The following is a 17482-nucleotide window of genomic DNA, read 5'->3' on the forward strand; positions in this document are numbered from 1 at the left end:
GCTGTGTCCAAACTGAGACACATTCGAAATAAGATTTTTCTGCTATTCCAATTTGATAAAATCCATCCGATTAGGTTAAAAATCGGATTTGGGTAGCTAGCCTGAACATGATGTACTGTAACATGGTTTTGTTCAGGGTAACCGCATGTGGTGCTGAGGGTAATACTTCCTGGCAAACCCCAATATCTTACACATTCTATAGAATAAACACGAGGCAGCTTAATTAAGCTCTCCATTTCAATGTTAAACGCCTCTGTTATCCTTCACTTGTGATATACAGTTAGCAAGAAAGGCTAACTGCTTGGTCCCTGGTTGTAAAAGCTAGCTTTTAAAAAGGGTCGAGAGCATGTCACACCGTGTTTTAGCCTGTTGCATGGAGACTGCAGTCCAGGTGATGCATCAGACAATGGCAGGAAGCCAGAGACAGCGACGGGCATCAAGGTTGGTAGGGCTGATGGATGATAGTGTAGAACCAGCACTTGCCCAGCCATTCACACTGCCATAAATTACATGTTTACGGCTGCCTGTGGCTCCCTGCGGCAGCGGACAGTTCTTCTGATGTCAGCAGCACATTATCATATTTAAACGTCCCCAGCAACCCGCATTAAATTTGGATGGGATTGAAGTGCCCCAACGTTCCATCTCTCTAAACATGATTTACATCACAAATAAGAAAATTTTGATATTTATAGACCTGTTTATTAAGTTCAGCTCAAACTCTGAAAGCTTTAATGGTTTGTTTTTCAATAACATTTTTATTTAATGTAATCCTTTTTACGATGACATACGTGTTGTGCAACCCTTTATCAGAACTTGTAAGGCAGCAAATGTAACTCCTGTTAAAGCATTTACAGTTGGACATCAGTTCATCACAGAAGAACGAAGAGGATGACTGGTTCATTTGAACAAGCATGGCTAACGACCAGGGATATTTACAGTTGTGACTATCTGTAGAAAGATGAATGGAGGTATATGGTCCTACACAACCTGCTGTCTCAATCACTCACTTTCATGTACGCGCACGCACGCACGCACGCACACGCACGCACACACACACACACACACACACACACACAGTCGGGCAGAAGCCTTCTAAATGTCATCTTTGTGTGTTTTTTCTTTTTTTGGTAAATGAATGCCCTATTTTACACATCATATGGCAGTGTCACGCAAAAGTAGCGAAAGAAAAAATAAAAAATGAAATGTTTTCGGGAAATATTTTTTGAAATGTTTTTGAAAGGTTTCACCTATAATGACATTCCCCAAATAAGGACGCCAGGCTGAAAGTGGTTAAGTCTGTCTACGGGTTTCATAAATATTTAACCAACAAAAAGTGTTAAGAGCTTGTGACTAAATAATAACTACAGTGGATCCAATCTTTGTTTCCATCTTCCTGTAAAGTAACATTTTGGACATACAGGGTTTCTGCCCGACAGTGACGACAAGCACACATGCCTTCTTACACACAGTATGGGTGATTTTTCTTTAGACCACTTGAACCCTCCTTGTGTCCCTATTCTGGGGCGAAGACCTTTGGTGTAGAGGGAAATACTAGCAGCTCTCGTAAAGAGCCCTGGGGGACCCTGGTCAACTAAGTATATAGGGTTTAAGTGGTTAACATGGGCGTACGGCTGACTTCCGCTGGACACCACCACGTACACCGAGCTGTTGAGTTGCGGCTTATATGGGGTAACCACGTGTTCCTGAAAAGTAAAGAAAAGCGAATACGTTTCCACTGATGGTTAAGCAGCAGATTAAAGGGGGAAAGGCAAAGCTGAAAAGGATCCGGGATACAGCTAGAACTGGCCAAGTGATCCTCGATACAAACTTTAAGATAATTTCATGTAGCAACTGCCCCTATGGACTATATTCCAAAAAAACAAAACAAAAAATGGATCAAACAATAGCATCCTTGTACAAAAAGAAAATAAATCAAATATGGTAATAAAAATAAGAGTACAGTGTAAATATATATTCATATTTATAAATTTCTAACTGTATTTACAAGTCTGAATGATGCAATGGACCACTGTGCTAACATATACTGTACAAGGTATGCACGTCCCCTTGGTAATATATTCTCTGGATTTGGTCTGAAATGCAGAACGGTCTCATTCATTATTGATGGAAAAATACAACCGTCGCAGTCTGAACGCCCACTGAATTCATAGTCCTTTTTAAGTCAGTCCTTTTTGTATCTCTTGACCCGTGGAATGTGGTGATAAGAGTGGGAATATGTCCCTTTCCAGCACTGTGAAAAACCACCACTCTTGGTAATACAAAGTGCCCCATGAACAACGTAGCCACCTCACCACCAAGAGAAAACGACTGCATTCTTCTGTCCTTTCGAACCCAACAAGTTCCAGAGGGTGCCGCCGAACTCCCTTCCTCCGCAGAGCACCAGTGTTCTAGCTTCATCTCTGGGGATGTAGGGATAGAGTCCAACCCTGTGAGGAGGTCACTCAGGAAGAGGAGATGTCAGGGTTTTGCTCAGAAAGAAGACGAGGTATCAGCGTTTCTTAATGGCTGCCCCATTGGGGTGGGGAGGGAACTTTGGCAGGCAAGGCTCCTCGGCTCCGGCGTCATGGGAGAAGACAGAGTCCTCGCCGGAGGAGCAGGTGGAACTGCGAGTATCGGGGTAACTGGGGGAATACTGGTCCAGAGGCACAGACAGCTCCAGGTACTCCTACGGAAACCGACAGGCAAAGAATTAAGACAATATAACTGAAGATGTGAGCAAAATTCAAGTTTCCATAAGTAATTTCTTTACCGGATGCACGATTAGGAAGAGCTCAATCAAAACAGAATCACCAGCACTCGTGAAAATGTCTTCCTCAGCGTAGTCTATGCTGAGGAAGGCTCTACCGAAAAACATTTCCTTTTGATGTGAATAGGGAAGTCTTAAATGACTTCTATTATATCATTTTGTCCAGGGTGCCTTTCTATGCTGTGGGTATGCTGGGATAACAGGTTTACAATTAGTTACTTGTGCTGATTTTGAATGCCGGTATATTTCGTATTATCGATATCATGTCACCCTACCATGTCAGAATGCCAGTTATCCTGTCACATGTGTGTGACTGTAAAGCATCACTTTACCAGTTCCGTTTACCGGCACCATAATGACTTGCTTATGTAAGAGACATTTAGTTCTATGAAGCAAATTTGTTCTATCAACAAAATGCTTCTTATTAACACTATTACCGTTTTATACTCGATGCAGCTCCGCTCTAGGTTCTGAATGATAGACCTGCCTACTTTATACACTGATAGGAGGGTAATTTTACCATGGATCTTCACTGTTTGTTTACATCTACCTCGGACGTGCTTTGACATAATTTGTCTCTGAGGTTTTGCCGTTTCTGCCGACAGACGCAGTGGACAAACTTGTGTACTATCTCTCTCCATTGATTAACTGCCATCTAGTTGTGCTTGTAGTCATTCAGTGAGGGATTATAGAGAGAGCCTAACCTCAGACAACCTTTCTTCAAAACTGTCCATGGTACGTAGCTGGCATATTGCGGAAATAAAACTATGAGACAGGTGAAAAATATATTTGCATGGAGATGTACTGTGCGAGTTAGTTTAACACCTCTCAGTGTGCTGTCCATAGGGAGTGGGTAGGCAAGAGAGAGACAGATCTGTGACCAGAGTAGAGTTAAATTACATGGTCTGCCAGCCTGAGACGGATATTTATTGTTTCTGTTCGTCCCAAGTACATACTTTATCATTCCCAAATGCCTCGCGTGCTTATGACCCTGTATTTAATGATCGCACCTCTTGTGCCATCATTAAATACTGTACCCGTTATATTCGTCTAATGCAGGGCACTGTGGGAACGACTGCTCTCCCACTGCTTATGCCAGCAATTTATGTTCATGCTTTACCCAGCAATGTACTGGTATACCAGTGGAAAAAAGGGAGGACTTCTGACCCCCTAGAAACAGTGACAGAGGGTTCAGATCATACCATACCATGCGTTTGTTGTATTGTATGAAGTATTTTTGTTCATGTACTGTAGTGGTATTGCAGTGGACTGCTCCTGAGCACTATGTAGGTCCTTTTGGAATGTTTTGTGTGCGTGTGCCCTTTATGGATTATGTGATCCGTCTTGTATGCGTGGGTGACCAACACAGTTTAATTAATTAATTAATAAAGCTTATACATACATTTTATTATTTTGATGCTGGGCTACCAAAAACAGACTAATTGGACTGAACGGAATTACATTCTCTATACTGTATCAACAGAATAAGTCCATAGATTGCACAGATGCAGATACAAAAAAAAAAAAACAACATGAATTAATAAAGATTGGAGACCATATTACATCACAGACATTTCAAGAAAAACACAAGAGAGGTTAGAACAGCCAGTTTCCCTGTTTGGTGGTAACTGACCTGGTTGGATGACATTGCCAGAGTGCGGTCTAGGTCCTCCACTAACTGTTTGAATGTGGGCCTGTGAGAGGGCACAGCATGCCAACAGTCCCTCATCATCATGTACCTGGACAGAGAAGGAGAGTCGTTAACAGAACCGTGTTAAGATCATGGCATGATGTACAAAGTCAAGAAAACAGTCTTTTTTCAAAGAAAATAAATTGGGGTTTCCCGTTCATGTAGAGACATTTCATTTTTTGTATAAATAAGAGGGGCTTTTATAGTCTTTCTATTCATGAAATTAACTAACAAAGGACCATTCTATACTGTTAAGCAGAGTTATAAGGTATTCATTAGACTGTGAGGTTTTCATCTGAAAGCAACATGATGTCATTCAAATTTATAAATCATAAAAGAGTGGAGCCAACATCTGCCCAGAAATGCAAATTACACTCAAAAACCATTGCAGTCAATGAACGTGTCAGAATAGTGTGCTCCCATCCTTACAGTTCATGAGTGCACGTTGTGGGCTTGTCCATGCGGTGTCCCTCCTTCAGCAGCTTGAACAGCTCTTCTACGGGAACCCCAGGGTATGGTGAACCCCCCAGGGTGAAGATCTCCCACAGCAGCACTCCAAATGACCAGCTGCAGAGACAAACAAGACATAAGCTCGTCAAGAGGCCTTGGGATTTGCGCAGCGAGACGTTGCGCTGGCAATCCATCCGGAGTGAATAGGGGCAGAATCATAGTGATATACGATACTCACACATCACTTTGGTGTGTGTATATCCGGTCAAAGAGAGCCTCGGGAGCCATCCACTTCACTGGCAAACGACCCTGTGGGGAAAGAGTATGTGTTATGGCAACCTGCAAGGAACATTAATGGAGGCTGCAGGAGTGAATTTGTACAGTTTAAAACCACAGTAATGGTGTCTTTCCATTGCATAGTCCAGCTCTACCCTTATTTCTTTGACTTTCCATTAGTACCTGGTACTTGGAGGTACTTTTTAGTGCCTCCAATGTCCAAGGTAATACTTAATAGTGTTGTGAAACGCTGCCGACAGTGATTGGTCAGAGAATCATCACCAGCGAAACACAAACAGACGCACACCCAAGTATGGACACCATTGTATTTATATTTGTAGTTTGTATCTTCTCTTTGTGTGGATGTCTCCTGTGTCACACCAGCAATTATACGCTGTGTGTAATTGCTATTGTTAGAAATCGAGATTAGACGGCATTGTGTTGTCTGTTTGCTGGATGATGAGCTCTGAGAGAAACCAATTAGACCCTACTGCATTAGCCTCCGGCTACTGTCTTACTTTCTATATAGTTTCAATATACTTTCTATTAAGATTGCACTAATACATTTAAAACAGAATAAACAGAATAAATGTTCCTATTGTTGTGAATATAAATGTCACTAATGCCTTGATGTTAGCAGAAACTATTTTTTGTTGGGATGTATAGTTTTGAAACAGAGATTGTGTCCAGATGGCGTTAGCTTTAGCGCCGGACAGTAGCCAGTCTCATGGCATAAGCTGTAAGATGACGACCAGTTGCGGGGGATAGGGGGTACTAAGGGGGTTCAGTGAAGTGGAAAACAAAGTAAACTGAATAGAGGTGAGGCGAGCTGATACCATGTATGGAAAGACAACCTAAGCCAGCGACATGAATACACACATTGGTGGTCTTCTTGTAGTAATCAATATGGTGGATATCTCTCGCCAGGCCAAAGTCTGCTATCTTCATTACGTTGTCATCTGTAACTAGAACATTACGAGCTGCCAGGTCTCTGTGGATACACTACACAAAACACAGTACAAAAAGTTATTAACGTACAAACATACATAGATACGAACAGTTCTTAGATCAGCTGAACCTGTGCTTTCATTTCATCACTGCAAGATGATGAAATTATTTTTTTCCAGTTACGTTGTTTGGACATAGGACTATCATACTATAATTCTAGTAAGGGGCGTAGTGGTGAGTAAGTGAAGCTACCCGGTTCTCCTCAGTGGCTGGAGCAATTGCTCTGATTTTGCACACAGCCATTGACCATTACCATCTCAACTTAACTGTGAAGCCCGTTTTTCAATTTCACCAAATCTCAGCTTCTTATTAGCGTTTTTGTGTCAAACACTGTCGCCATGGTTACGGGGCTGCCCAGCTATGGGACAAACTGCCTCGCGGGTTGCCAGATCATGTGCGCATATCCCCCCACGGATGCGTCGACCGGGTATGGTCTAGTTCATATCTAAATCTAATAGCCTATTAGAAATGAATTAGACATAAGACATAAACTGCTAATAGCTAAATAGATATGAATGGGTAAATAATTAGTAAAATGTTCACATTTTGTGTTTTATATTTATTGAACACACCACTGACTGTCAAATATGCATTACTGGATTATGTTTTTAGTATTACCTTCTTAGAGGAAAGATATTCCATGCCCCGGGCCACTTGGTAAGCACAGGAGATCAAGTCCTTGATGGACATGTGCTCCACAGGCACCAGTTCAGGGTTGTAGCAGTACTCCATGCCTGGTGGACGCCGAGCTCGCAAATACTCCCGCAGGTTGCCTTTGGATGCGTATTCCACTATCACATACAGCGGACCTGGACGCAACGGAAAGGGGGGGAAACCAAATCAATATAAAATCATAATATTTCAAATCCAAAATCTGTGTTTTAAATGTTGGCCCCAGTTATTATTAAGACATGGGAAAATCATCTTTCTTATCATAGCAGAGGATTTCATGGAGGATGCCATTCATCACTGCAGTGTCATATGTGAAAGATGAATCCTGCATAATGCCAAACAGCTGGGCGATACACTGCATCTGACTGCTGCTACACTACAGTTGTCAAGGGTGAAGGAAAATACAACATTGAACTGGGCAAGAAATCATTTGCTGAAAAAAAAATAAAGAAAAAAAAGATAAGAACTCTTCATGTCAACGCTTAAATGTATCCATGGACTGTTTTCTCGAGATGTCAATGTCACAACTGTTGGCAGATAAGGCTATTAAGGTACAGTCATTTAGTTATCAAGGCAGTGGAGTGAACAGCGAGCTTGTTAAGCATGCAGTGCTTTTAGGACAGAGGAGGCAGAGCTAAATAAACCACTGGGTCAGGAGAGGTTAGCTTCCCTCCACAGCAGACGTTGGTGAACAGTGCCAGGCCTTGTCAGGGATGATGTGAAAGATATAGCGAACCTGGCAGCAGCTGTGGTCATTTCAAACTGAGAGCTCGGAAGCCGGTGTCAGAAACGCTTAATCATGCTGGAATACACATCTCTCAATCTGCTGCTGGATTTGCTATAGTCCTCTGCTACCATTTAATAGCTGGGTCCTAGTAACCCCTTGTTTGGGGGATAGCAGGGCTTTGAGATTTCCTCCTGTGTGTGTGTGTGTGTGTGTGTGTGTGTGTGTGTGTGTGTGTGTGTGTGTGTGTGTGTGTGTCTCTGTCTGTCTGTCTGTGTCTGTGTGTGTGTGTGTGTGTGTGTGTGTGTGTGTGTGTGTGTGTGTGTGTGTGTGTGTGTGTGTGTGTGTGTGTGTGTGTGTGTGTGTGTGCGCGCGCTTGCGTGTGCGTGCGTCTTGTCTGGGTCCTACCATCCTGGGTGCATGCTCCCAGCAGGTTAATGATGTTCTTGTGCTTTCCAATGATCTTCATCATCTCCATCTCTGAGATGAGGTCTGACAGGTCCTTCTCTGTGGCATCAGCTGGAGGGAAGGAAGGAACGTTTGCATTAGAACAGTCAGGGCCAATGGTGGAGAACAGACTCAGCATATCAACATGATGGCTATAGAGAGAGTGATCAAGGATGGCTGAAGGGACTACTCCCCTGTGGGAGGGCACTTAAAAGTACCAGACAATAAACGCTTTTCCCAACATCTCCACTCCTTGCGGTTTTATTGGCACCATCATTGTGGGATGTCAAGGGTTTCTATAAATTCTTATACTGGTCTCACATTTGCACGGTGGCTGGGAGCCAGTGGCACATGCCCATTACAAAAATCAGTTCATCAAAGCTCTGGTGTCGGACATTTTATCCTCCCCGGAGCTTACAAATTGTAGTTGCTGTCCATTAGCTTTTATTAAGTTCAACACCATAGGTTCAGTACCCATCAGCTTTAAGTGCAGACCCATTTGAATGACCAACAATTGACTTACATTTAAGCATCTTCACAGCAACTTGGGTCGTACGGTTAGGCTTGTCCTTGTCCATACCCATGGCCTCACCCATCACCACCTGACCGAAGCAGCCTTCGCCCAAGGGCTTCCCAAGGACCAGTCTACGATAAAGAAGAAACAACCAATCACTGCATTGCATTATAGATAAATATACATTTCATCACAATCATTCAACTCTATCCAGTGGCCTGGAACCAATATCCACATTTATTTCTGTGTTGACTATGAGGCTCTTTGTGGCCCATCAATGGAATTTTGAGTGTTCATGATGTCCCCAACAACCTGTGGTTAGCTTCACCACTCATAAGTGATGACAGCCAATCCCAGCACAGTTGATTAAATCAAAAATGGTGGTTTCTGGTATTCTGGTTTGTATTCTGGTTGTTCTTCATTGTTTTGAGGAAGGAATGTATGCTGAAACGTAACGCAACAGACAATTGCTTTGGGAGCTACATTGCAGTGTGCTAACGTTTTGTATTATATTTATTTCTGTTCTGTACCTATTACATGGTTAAAATGGTAAATGTATAAGAAGCGCTTTACAATGTACAATCACACATTCCCACATCAACAGCAGTGGAAACCATGCAAGGCACCAACCTGCTGATCGGAAGCAGTTAAAGGTAGGGTAAGTGTTATTGTTAAAAGTAGAAGTGTTGTTATAAAGAAAGCTCTATATTCTGATAGTACTCATAATAATTGCTAGAGTGGTTGTTCAGTCACAGGGGTCTCCCTGTCTCTCCAGCTATTTAATAAACAGAAAATACATACAATTTCAGCCGATCAGGAGAGAGTACCCATTTATCAGCTTCATTTTTATAGTGTTCCAGTTCCAATTTTGTGACATCACTTCCAATTTCACTTGTTTAATCTGTATCCTGACTGAGTTCTCTATCCTGATTGGATAAAATTGGTATCCCGACCTGAAAATGCATTTTCTGTTTAATAAAGAGCTGAACAAACAGTGCTATCAGAATATAGAGCTATTTAACACTTATTTTAACCAAAGACAATCACTTATGCTACCTTTAAGGGTTAAGTGTCAAGCTCGAGGACACATTTGACACTAACACATGGGGAGCCGGGGATCAAACCGGGAACCTTCCGATTCCCAAGCAAATCCTGAGTCACTGCCGTCCCTGGTTCTTGGTAAAATGCGCTTAATTGAACGTGTGCATGTTTTGGATTTTTAAATGCCCATTTAATGGTGCTCTGATGGGGCGTCCTGGCCATACCGTTCTCTGTGAAGCTCCCAGCGAGGGTCCTGAGGCAACTCATACTCAGAAACCCCAGACAGCATGGGTGATCCACTGGAGGAGAGGCGGGAGGGACGAACCAGCATCACCCCAGAGTGGATGGAAGAGCTGGAGTCCACTGATACCTGCAGGGAGAGAAGTCTGACATTACTCCCCACGTACTGGAAACAGCATGGCTACAAAGAACTGATCAAAGCAAAAGTATTGCAAATGGACAGAAAAAAACACCATAGTGTTGGTTTATGGCTGTAGACAAGTAATTTTTAAAAATTTCACCGAAGGACAGTGCACACCTTAAGTATCTTAGCAACAGGTGTGTAGGAGAATATAAAAATCTAAATGTTAAAAGAGTGATTCCACACACTGCTAACCTGATGAAGGTCTAAAGCCCAGTCCACAACAAAGATTTGCAACGCAACTAGTCGCTACTTGCAACATTATCCCCAAACTGAGCTGACCTGCAACGGTTTGAACAGGTTGCAAGTTGCAACTAATTGCGTTGCGAATAATTGGTGTGGACTGGGCTTAAGGACCGGAACGTTATTCATTAATAAAGTATTTTTGCAAGTTCCAGACAGTGTGCGTGGGATCACTCTCTTTTTACAGTGAAGTAATTTTTGAGCCATGGAAATTCACCTGTTAACCACAAAACCTACCTGATTTGGTAGACCTCAAGGATTTTCTAGGAACCTGGACGCTCAATGAATGAACGCTTTTTATTTTACGCAACAAATAGAAACACCATTTGGTAGTGCATGCAGTTACGTAAACCCAAATATTGTACTATTGAAAACACTGAGGAAAATGGATAGGGTTACTAAAAGAAACTAAGAAAAAGGGAAAGGTATAAATATTCCAAACCCCCTATCTACTTTCTGTTACCTGTCTGCGCAGGGGGATGCTCTTAGCCAGCTTGTGGACAGCCAATTGGCTGTTGAAGTCACTCTTCTTAGACGAGGTACGCATCTTGAAGATGACTGCCGTGGCCACCATCACCACGATAATAAAGAATCCCACACAGTAGATCACTACCTCCAGGTATGTGTGGTTGGCTGGGGGATACTGTTGGACTTCTAGATGGGGAGGGGGGGGGGGGGTGATTGGAGGTTGGATGAAGTGAATGAAATCCAACTACCTCAGAGGGAGCACATATTCCCAAACACACCACACATACACCACGTGTTGTGATACACTTAACTCAAGCAGAACAGATAACCCGACCCAACACACACACCAACATTACAGACACACACACACACACACACACACAAACCTGCCATGTCTAAAAACCAGAGCCTTTTGACACAGAGACACACGGGTACAGAAGGCCTAGGCACAAACTCCTATTGTGGCACTATAATCACTTCTTTGAAGCATTGAGTTTCAGTCTACATTCTTTGCCAGTGTGAGAAGTGGTCATAGTCCCTAGAATCAGGGAGCAGCCAAGTTCTCGACAGGCGTATGCTAGCAGTGCAGAGGAAGCACTGGGACCAATCCAAAAGGATTCAAAAATCAGTGTTACGCAAGCTAATGGCACTTGTGTTTTCAAAGATAATTAATTATTGTTAAAGACTATGCCGTTTTTAGTTGAAATGATAAAAATAAAATATAAAATCTATTTCCTTAATCGTTTGTAAAATAGCAGTTAAAGGACATTGGACAATAGTGCACAAAGCCTCGATAGTGTACAAAGGCTCTGATTTTTGTGTACAAAATAAAAAAGGGGGCATTTTACCCATAATAAATAATATGAATGGTATTTTCAATTAATCTGATTCTCAAAGAGAATTAGATACTTGCAATTCCTGAAAGGCCAAACTTACTGTGCTATGTGTCAAAACAACTTGTAATCGGAAACCTGTATGTTCCCAGAAGTCTTTCCCAGGTGCTATGCCAAGCTATCCCCCCCCCCCCCCCCCCCACCGCAACATTTCAATGAGCTCTATTCAATACTACATGGAATGTAGTTCTGATGACATCATAAACACAAACTATTAACTCAAGATGGTGAGTTCGTATAAGACAATTTATAGTTTTAGAGATATGTGTGAGAATGTGTGCAGAATAACAGATGGAATGTTTTGGTAAAATGCCCCATTCTTTACACACAAAACAATGTTTCAACTTGTAAACATAGAACACGTCACTTTCATTTCAAACATACTAATTCATACAGCCTAGCTAGCAAGACAAAATACAATTCAACATCATAATTACTTATCTAATTTATTGGATATGTCCCATTCTGACTCGCTGTAGCATAGAAGACAATACTTCTTTTTTTTCTTCTCTTTTACTTTTAATCACATTTGTAAAAACAATAACTGTGTGTTGGTTGTTGGTAATACCCACTATGGCTGTTGGGAAAAGTGTCTTTTGCCGTTTATGTGAAACATACTGAAATGAAAATGTATCAGTTTGTGCAACCTTCCAATTCAGTTTTTTTCCTCCCCTTGAGAGAAAACACCAACATTTAACGATACCAAAACTAGGGGTGCAACGGAACACAAAATAAAATATGGTTTGGAAAAAGATTTTTTCTCTCACTAGATACACACTATATCATTGTGCGTGTATTTGTGTGTGTGTGTGTGTGTGTGTGTGTGTGTGTGTGTGTGTGTGTGTGTGTGTGTGTGTGTGTGTGTGTGTGTACACACACATTTATACAGGTATATATATATATTACAGTACTATTGGAAAATCAGTCAGATAGAAAAAGGAGCACTTGTTTTTCGGCGACAGGCGGAGCAGGCGGGAGGGCTTTGATGTTGCCGCGATACTACAAACTTCTGCTCCGTCACGCGACGGTGATCCGCGAGCTCATCGATCGGCGATTTATTTTTATTTTGCGGTCTGTGTTCGTCGGACGCTCAGTGTTTGACTTTTTGCTGGCCGCGGTGCGCTCGCGAGAGAATGGTCCATGAGTGCCCGTTTTGTAGCATGGGCGGCAACATCGAAGCCTCCCACTCGCTCCATCTCCTGCCCACCAGAAAACGAGAGCTCCTTTCTCGATCTGACTGATGTTCCACATGTACAGTAACATTATTTGTGTGTGTGTGTGTGTGTATATATATATATATATATATATATATATATATATATATATATATATATATATATATATATATATATATATTTTTTTTTTTTTTTTTTTTTTTTTTTTATAATCAGATAAGATATGATCATATCAGATAAGATACGATAATACATGGCAATGTTAAGCACTGCCTTCTTAAACATGTAACAAAAGCAAATTCATATATCTCAAGACATCCACAGGCAGAGTTGTGGCCTTGTCCGTCTCTAATATCCTAACTATAATGCTTTACGTTTTAACACTCAACTAGAATCTTTGATTTTATTTTGTAGATTCAGAGACTACCTCACTAAAGGCAATGGTAGTAAATGTGTTTGGTTGTTTAGTTTAGTGTGAATGTGCACCGTTACACCCCTAACCAACACCAGCAACACAAGTGAGCTGAACTTGTGTGAAGAAGCTGACTGACAAGCAGCTTGATAATTGGATAAATGCCCATTCCAGCTCTCAGGAATGAGACACCTCCACTAGATTGGGCCAATTATCAAAGCCAGGAGCTGTGCTCACAGCAGGAAATGACATTAGGGATATATGCCATTTGTGGTGCTTGTCAAAGAACATCAGCTTTATACCAAATCAAATGTAAACACCAATTAAAATAGCAGAATGGGAGACACAGTTTAGAGTGAAACCCCAATCAGAGCTGCCAAACAACCCCGCTCTAAATGTGTAAATGTCTACATAAGAAAATCAAGGACGATGCTTTACGCATTGGCCTTGATTGGAGCATTGACTGCTCTGGTTTTAACTGTAAACAGGAACATTGTCATAAAGGTCCATGAAGCTGAGCCTCATGGGTTGTTTGGCGTTCTGTGGTTTTGTTTCAGACAGAGCAGAACATGGCCCCTGAGCTCCCATCCAGAGAGTTTAGATGGAGCAGGAGCCATGTTGAGCACAGTACAGGAGGAAGGGGAGATTTAGTAGAATAGTAAACCTCTCCTGGCTTCCCTCACACATTCTTTTCACAGAAGTAGAGTCAAGCAATACTCCATTCTGGCTAATGTGGGGATGTGGGATAGCCAGGCTGAAGACAGGAGGAGAGACAGAAGGAAGAAAAGAGGAGAACAACCAGGAGAGAGACAGAACCACTGATACCTTCGCGAACGGTCAACCATGCAGAGTGATGAGAGAACCCGATAGAATTGCCCGCCAAGCAGGTATACTCCCCAGCGTCATCAAAAGACACATTCCTCAGTTGGAGGACTTCCATTTCCTTGTCCGTGGTGTTAAGGCCAGCGGTCTAGAAAATAACAAAAAGGGAAGCAGACCCAATAAAAGGCCCAAGAGGAAAAAACAGGGAGGCATGAGTAAAAGGGGATTGTAAAAGAGAAAAGCCTTATAGTAAAAGAGAGAACAGGATCAGAGGAGAGGAGCATTCACCCTCCTCAGTCCGACACCAAACTTGCTCAAAAAGATATCACCCAGAGACCCTGCGGAGGACTTTGTCAGGGAGAACCTTCCAGTCGCTGTTAGTGGAGGAACTGGTTAGATAGAGAGAGAATGGCCACAATGCCAAACCCCTCTATTGGATCCATCCCATCACCAGACACTTTATACCTCAGTCACATCTCTACATGCAAGAGATGGGTAACATGGAAACCTCCACAGCAGAACAGCACACACACGCGCGCACACACACACAGAATATACACACACACTTCTGCATACTTCCTAGCTGGACAAACAAAGGGGGGGGGGGGGGGGGGTCATTGAAAGAGAGGTAGCAAGACAACTGGGGAAGAAAAGGGTTGAAAACAAACCAAAGGCAGTTCATAGAGAGAACCTGTGTGAGGTGAGAGCAAAGAGGACATTGAAGTGCAAGGGAGCGAGAGGGGGAGCGAGAGGAATAAAGAGGATGGCAAGAGAGGCCCTTATTAGGAGGGCACAGCAGAGGCATGGGGCAGGAATGAGAGAGAGAGAGGTCCAACAAAAACCTGCGACTAAACACTTTCAACTGTTCTGCTGGGAATTTTCCATAGCGTCATTTACAGTCAGGAGCACTGAGGCAGGAGAGAGGGAGGGAGCGAGGGAGGGAGGAGAGAAACAGCAGAGGTATATGACCCTAGCTCTCCAGGTGGTCCTAGCAGCGCCTCAGCTGTGTGGCCCTATAGTACTTAGTGTCCTGTGCTACTGCAGTGCTTTACCTTGGGCCCTGTTGACAGCCAGCCAGGCCGACTGATTGGCCTCTCCTATATAATTGGACACTTTACATATATACTCCCCGCTCTCCTCCTCAGTGACATTGTAGAGGGTCAGCACCTGAGTATCCGAGCTATTGACCCCAGAATGCTGGAAATAAAAACAGGTCATATATGCAGCTCAGACAAAAATGAACAAAACACAGAAACATTCTGAACTTGTATAACAGGAAAGCGTCTTTCCAAACTGAACAAGGTTAAAGGAAAAGCATGTGTTCGTATCGATATGAGTTCCATTTTCCTTTACAGAGTTACAGTGATTAGACAAAGGAAACTTCCAATTCCAGTGGAGAAATCAAATGATCAAATCAAGTCCTTCAAGAGGGTTACTGTGAGTCAACTTTTTAGCAGACAATACTGAGATAGCAAAAGAGATCGCACATCTGGATGCTAAAACAATCAAAATATCCAATTATTACGTTAATAACTGGACTTTTTAAACAGTGTTTCAGTAATATCCATCACAAGTTGCCAGTGTTTCCCTTTTGGGTATTACAAAGACTTTTCAGCTCAGCTTAATTATGTTTTTGACAGATGCCAATAAAGTGTTGTCAGACTAAGTTCCTACCTTGAGTATACGGACATAAGGTAAGCCATCAGGGCCAACACTGCTCCCATTGACCTCAATGTGTTTCAGCCACTGGATGTGAGGCTGAGGGTCGCTGAACACTTTACACTCAAACTCCACATCGCTGCCCACCACCACCGTACGATTGGCTGGCAGGCCAGCCTGTAGGATTGGCCTGTGGGGAGAGCGCTCTGGAAGACAACAGTCAGATGTAGACGTTGTTAGCTTTCAAGTATTGTGTATACTGTACACACTGAACGACATGCGTTATCGCACAAAAATGCACAAGTAAAAATTATCCCAAAGTAGACATGCCTGGCTGATTCTTAAAACTCTTAAGTAGATAAAACCAAACAATTTATGTCAATGGATATGATTACAGACATGGTTGGCAGTTTAATCAGATCTGATACCATGTAATTTCATGAGCAATAGACAGCAATTTCTGAGACTGAGGATTAAATTACTGTTTTCCTCAGCTATATGCCGCCTGTATAATTGCTGAGATTAGGTGGAAATGGATGGATAGTTAAGTTAACAGTCTGATCCAGTGCTGTTACTGTACAATGAAATGTTCTTGGGGCTCCATTTTGATGTCTGATAACACTACAAAAGAAAACTAATGCGCAAAGCATTTGGCAGGGTAACAAATGTTCAGGCTTATGTGACCCAGGCATTAGTGTGGAACTTAGCATGCACTGGTAATGATACAATCCCTCATTGAAGTGATCGTGCTGTTGATCAGGGTCTGGAGCTCTAATGAAGTCATGCTAAGCCCAGGGGACAACGATGACAGAGGGAGCATGGCTGTGATTTATAGTTCCAACAGTGCATGAGGGAGTCACAGGGCCCATGCTAAAGTGAGTCATTTTATTCTTCCAAATAGCCGCTACATATCTTCTTCATTCCGCAAATAAAACAACCATAATTCAACAAAAGTTGCTGGCGTGACACACAGGTTCAAAACAAACACATGCCAGATGACTTGGGGCTCTTGGGGTTACATTCAGTTGACTAATCAGGTCTACAGCGTTGCGACACATCAGTGATATTGAACCAGGTTTACAGACATCCTCAAGAAAATGGAACACTGTGCAGAATGTAGATGATCAACATCCATTAGCAATATATACACAAGCAATAAACCCTCACCCACCACCAAAGAAAACCACACACACACAAAAATAAGTCAACACTTACCGACTACGTCAAGCTGGTACGTGTGATTGATGCTGCCATATTGGTTTTCGACCACACAGGTATAGTTTCCCTTGTCAGAGGGCACTACAGACTCCATGATAATGGTCCATACATGGTCTCGAACCTGGACAGAGGAGCAGAGAAACAATATTATAGTGCCTGTTTCTAGAAACAGAAAATGTAATGGACAATGAATTAATCTTAAGCAAGTCATGGTGCAACCTGAAACACTGGAGAGAAAAAAAAACTCTCACACACACAGTACAGGTGCATTTGTCTCTAGTGTACAATAAAAGAACAATTAGATCACAATAAGAACAACTGGGGTCCTACGCACTTACATTCTTTATGGCAAGATACCATCTACAGAGTGACTGACGCTCCAATTCAAAACTGGACTGTATTCCATTTTTTTTTCTTTTTGTTGATTTAGGTGAGATTTATATTATTATCCTGCTTAATTATGCACGCAAACTTAAACTAGACTGACAATAGCAATCACTTGAAAGAGCTCAGGCTTTTTACTAGGATGTTGTTTTCCACTGATTTTGTCACGTGCTCTCATTGAAGATTACGAAACGCTGA

General features: G+C 42.3%; 1 protein-coding gene across 2 annotated transcripts in view; it reads right to left on the reverse strand.

Moving 5' to 3' along the window:
- Nucleotides 1–692: 692 nt before the first annotated feature.
- Nucleotides 693–17482, reverse strand: part of fgfr1a (fibroblast growth factor receptor 1a) — a 34652-nt gene continuing 17862 nt past the window's right edge. Inside the window, exons 6-18 of one of the 2 annotated variants that reach the window (XM_084055606.1) lie at nt 16898–17021; nt 15698–15888; nt 14027–14171; nt 10717–10907; nt 9814–9959; nt 8558–8679; nt 7996–8106; nt 6810–7000; nt 6063–6185; nt 5146–5216; nt 4887–5024; nt 4401–4506; nt 693–2686 (exon numbers count right to left, since the gene is read on the reverse strand). In XM_084055606.1, the coding sequence (XP_083911732.1) occupies nt 2510–2686; nt 4401–4506; nt 4887–5024; nt 5146–5216; nt 6063–6185; nt 6810–7000; nt 7996–8106; nt 8558–8679; nt 9814–9959; nt 10717–10907; nt 14027–14171; nt 15698–15888; nt 16898–17021 (1836 nt within the window). In that variant the 3' untranslated portion in view covers nt 693–2509. Of the gene's footprint in view, nt 2687–4400; nt 4507–4886; nt 5025–5145; nt 5217–6062; nt 6186–6809; nt 7001–7995; nt 8107–8557; nt 8680–9813; nt 9960–10716; nt 10908–14026; nt 14172–15075; nt 15221–15697; nt 15889–16897; nt 17022–17482 lie in introns of both variants that reach the window. The other variant, XM_084055607.1, reaches the window with a different exon arrangement.

The sequence above is a fragment of the Gymnoscopelus microlampas genome (genome assembly GCF_963454915.1).
Source record: "Gymnoscopelus microlampas genome assembly, chromosome: 4".
NCBI lineage: Eukaryota > Metazoa > Chordata > Actinopteri > Myctophiformes > Myctophidae > Gymnoscopelus > Gymnoscopelus microlampas.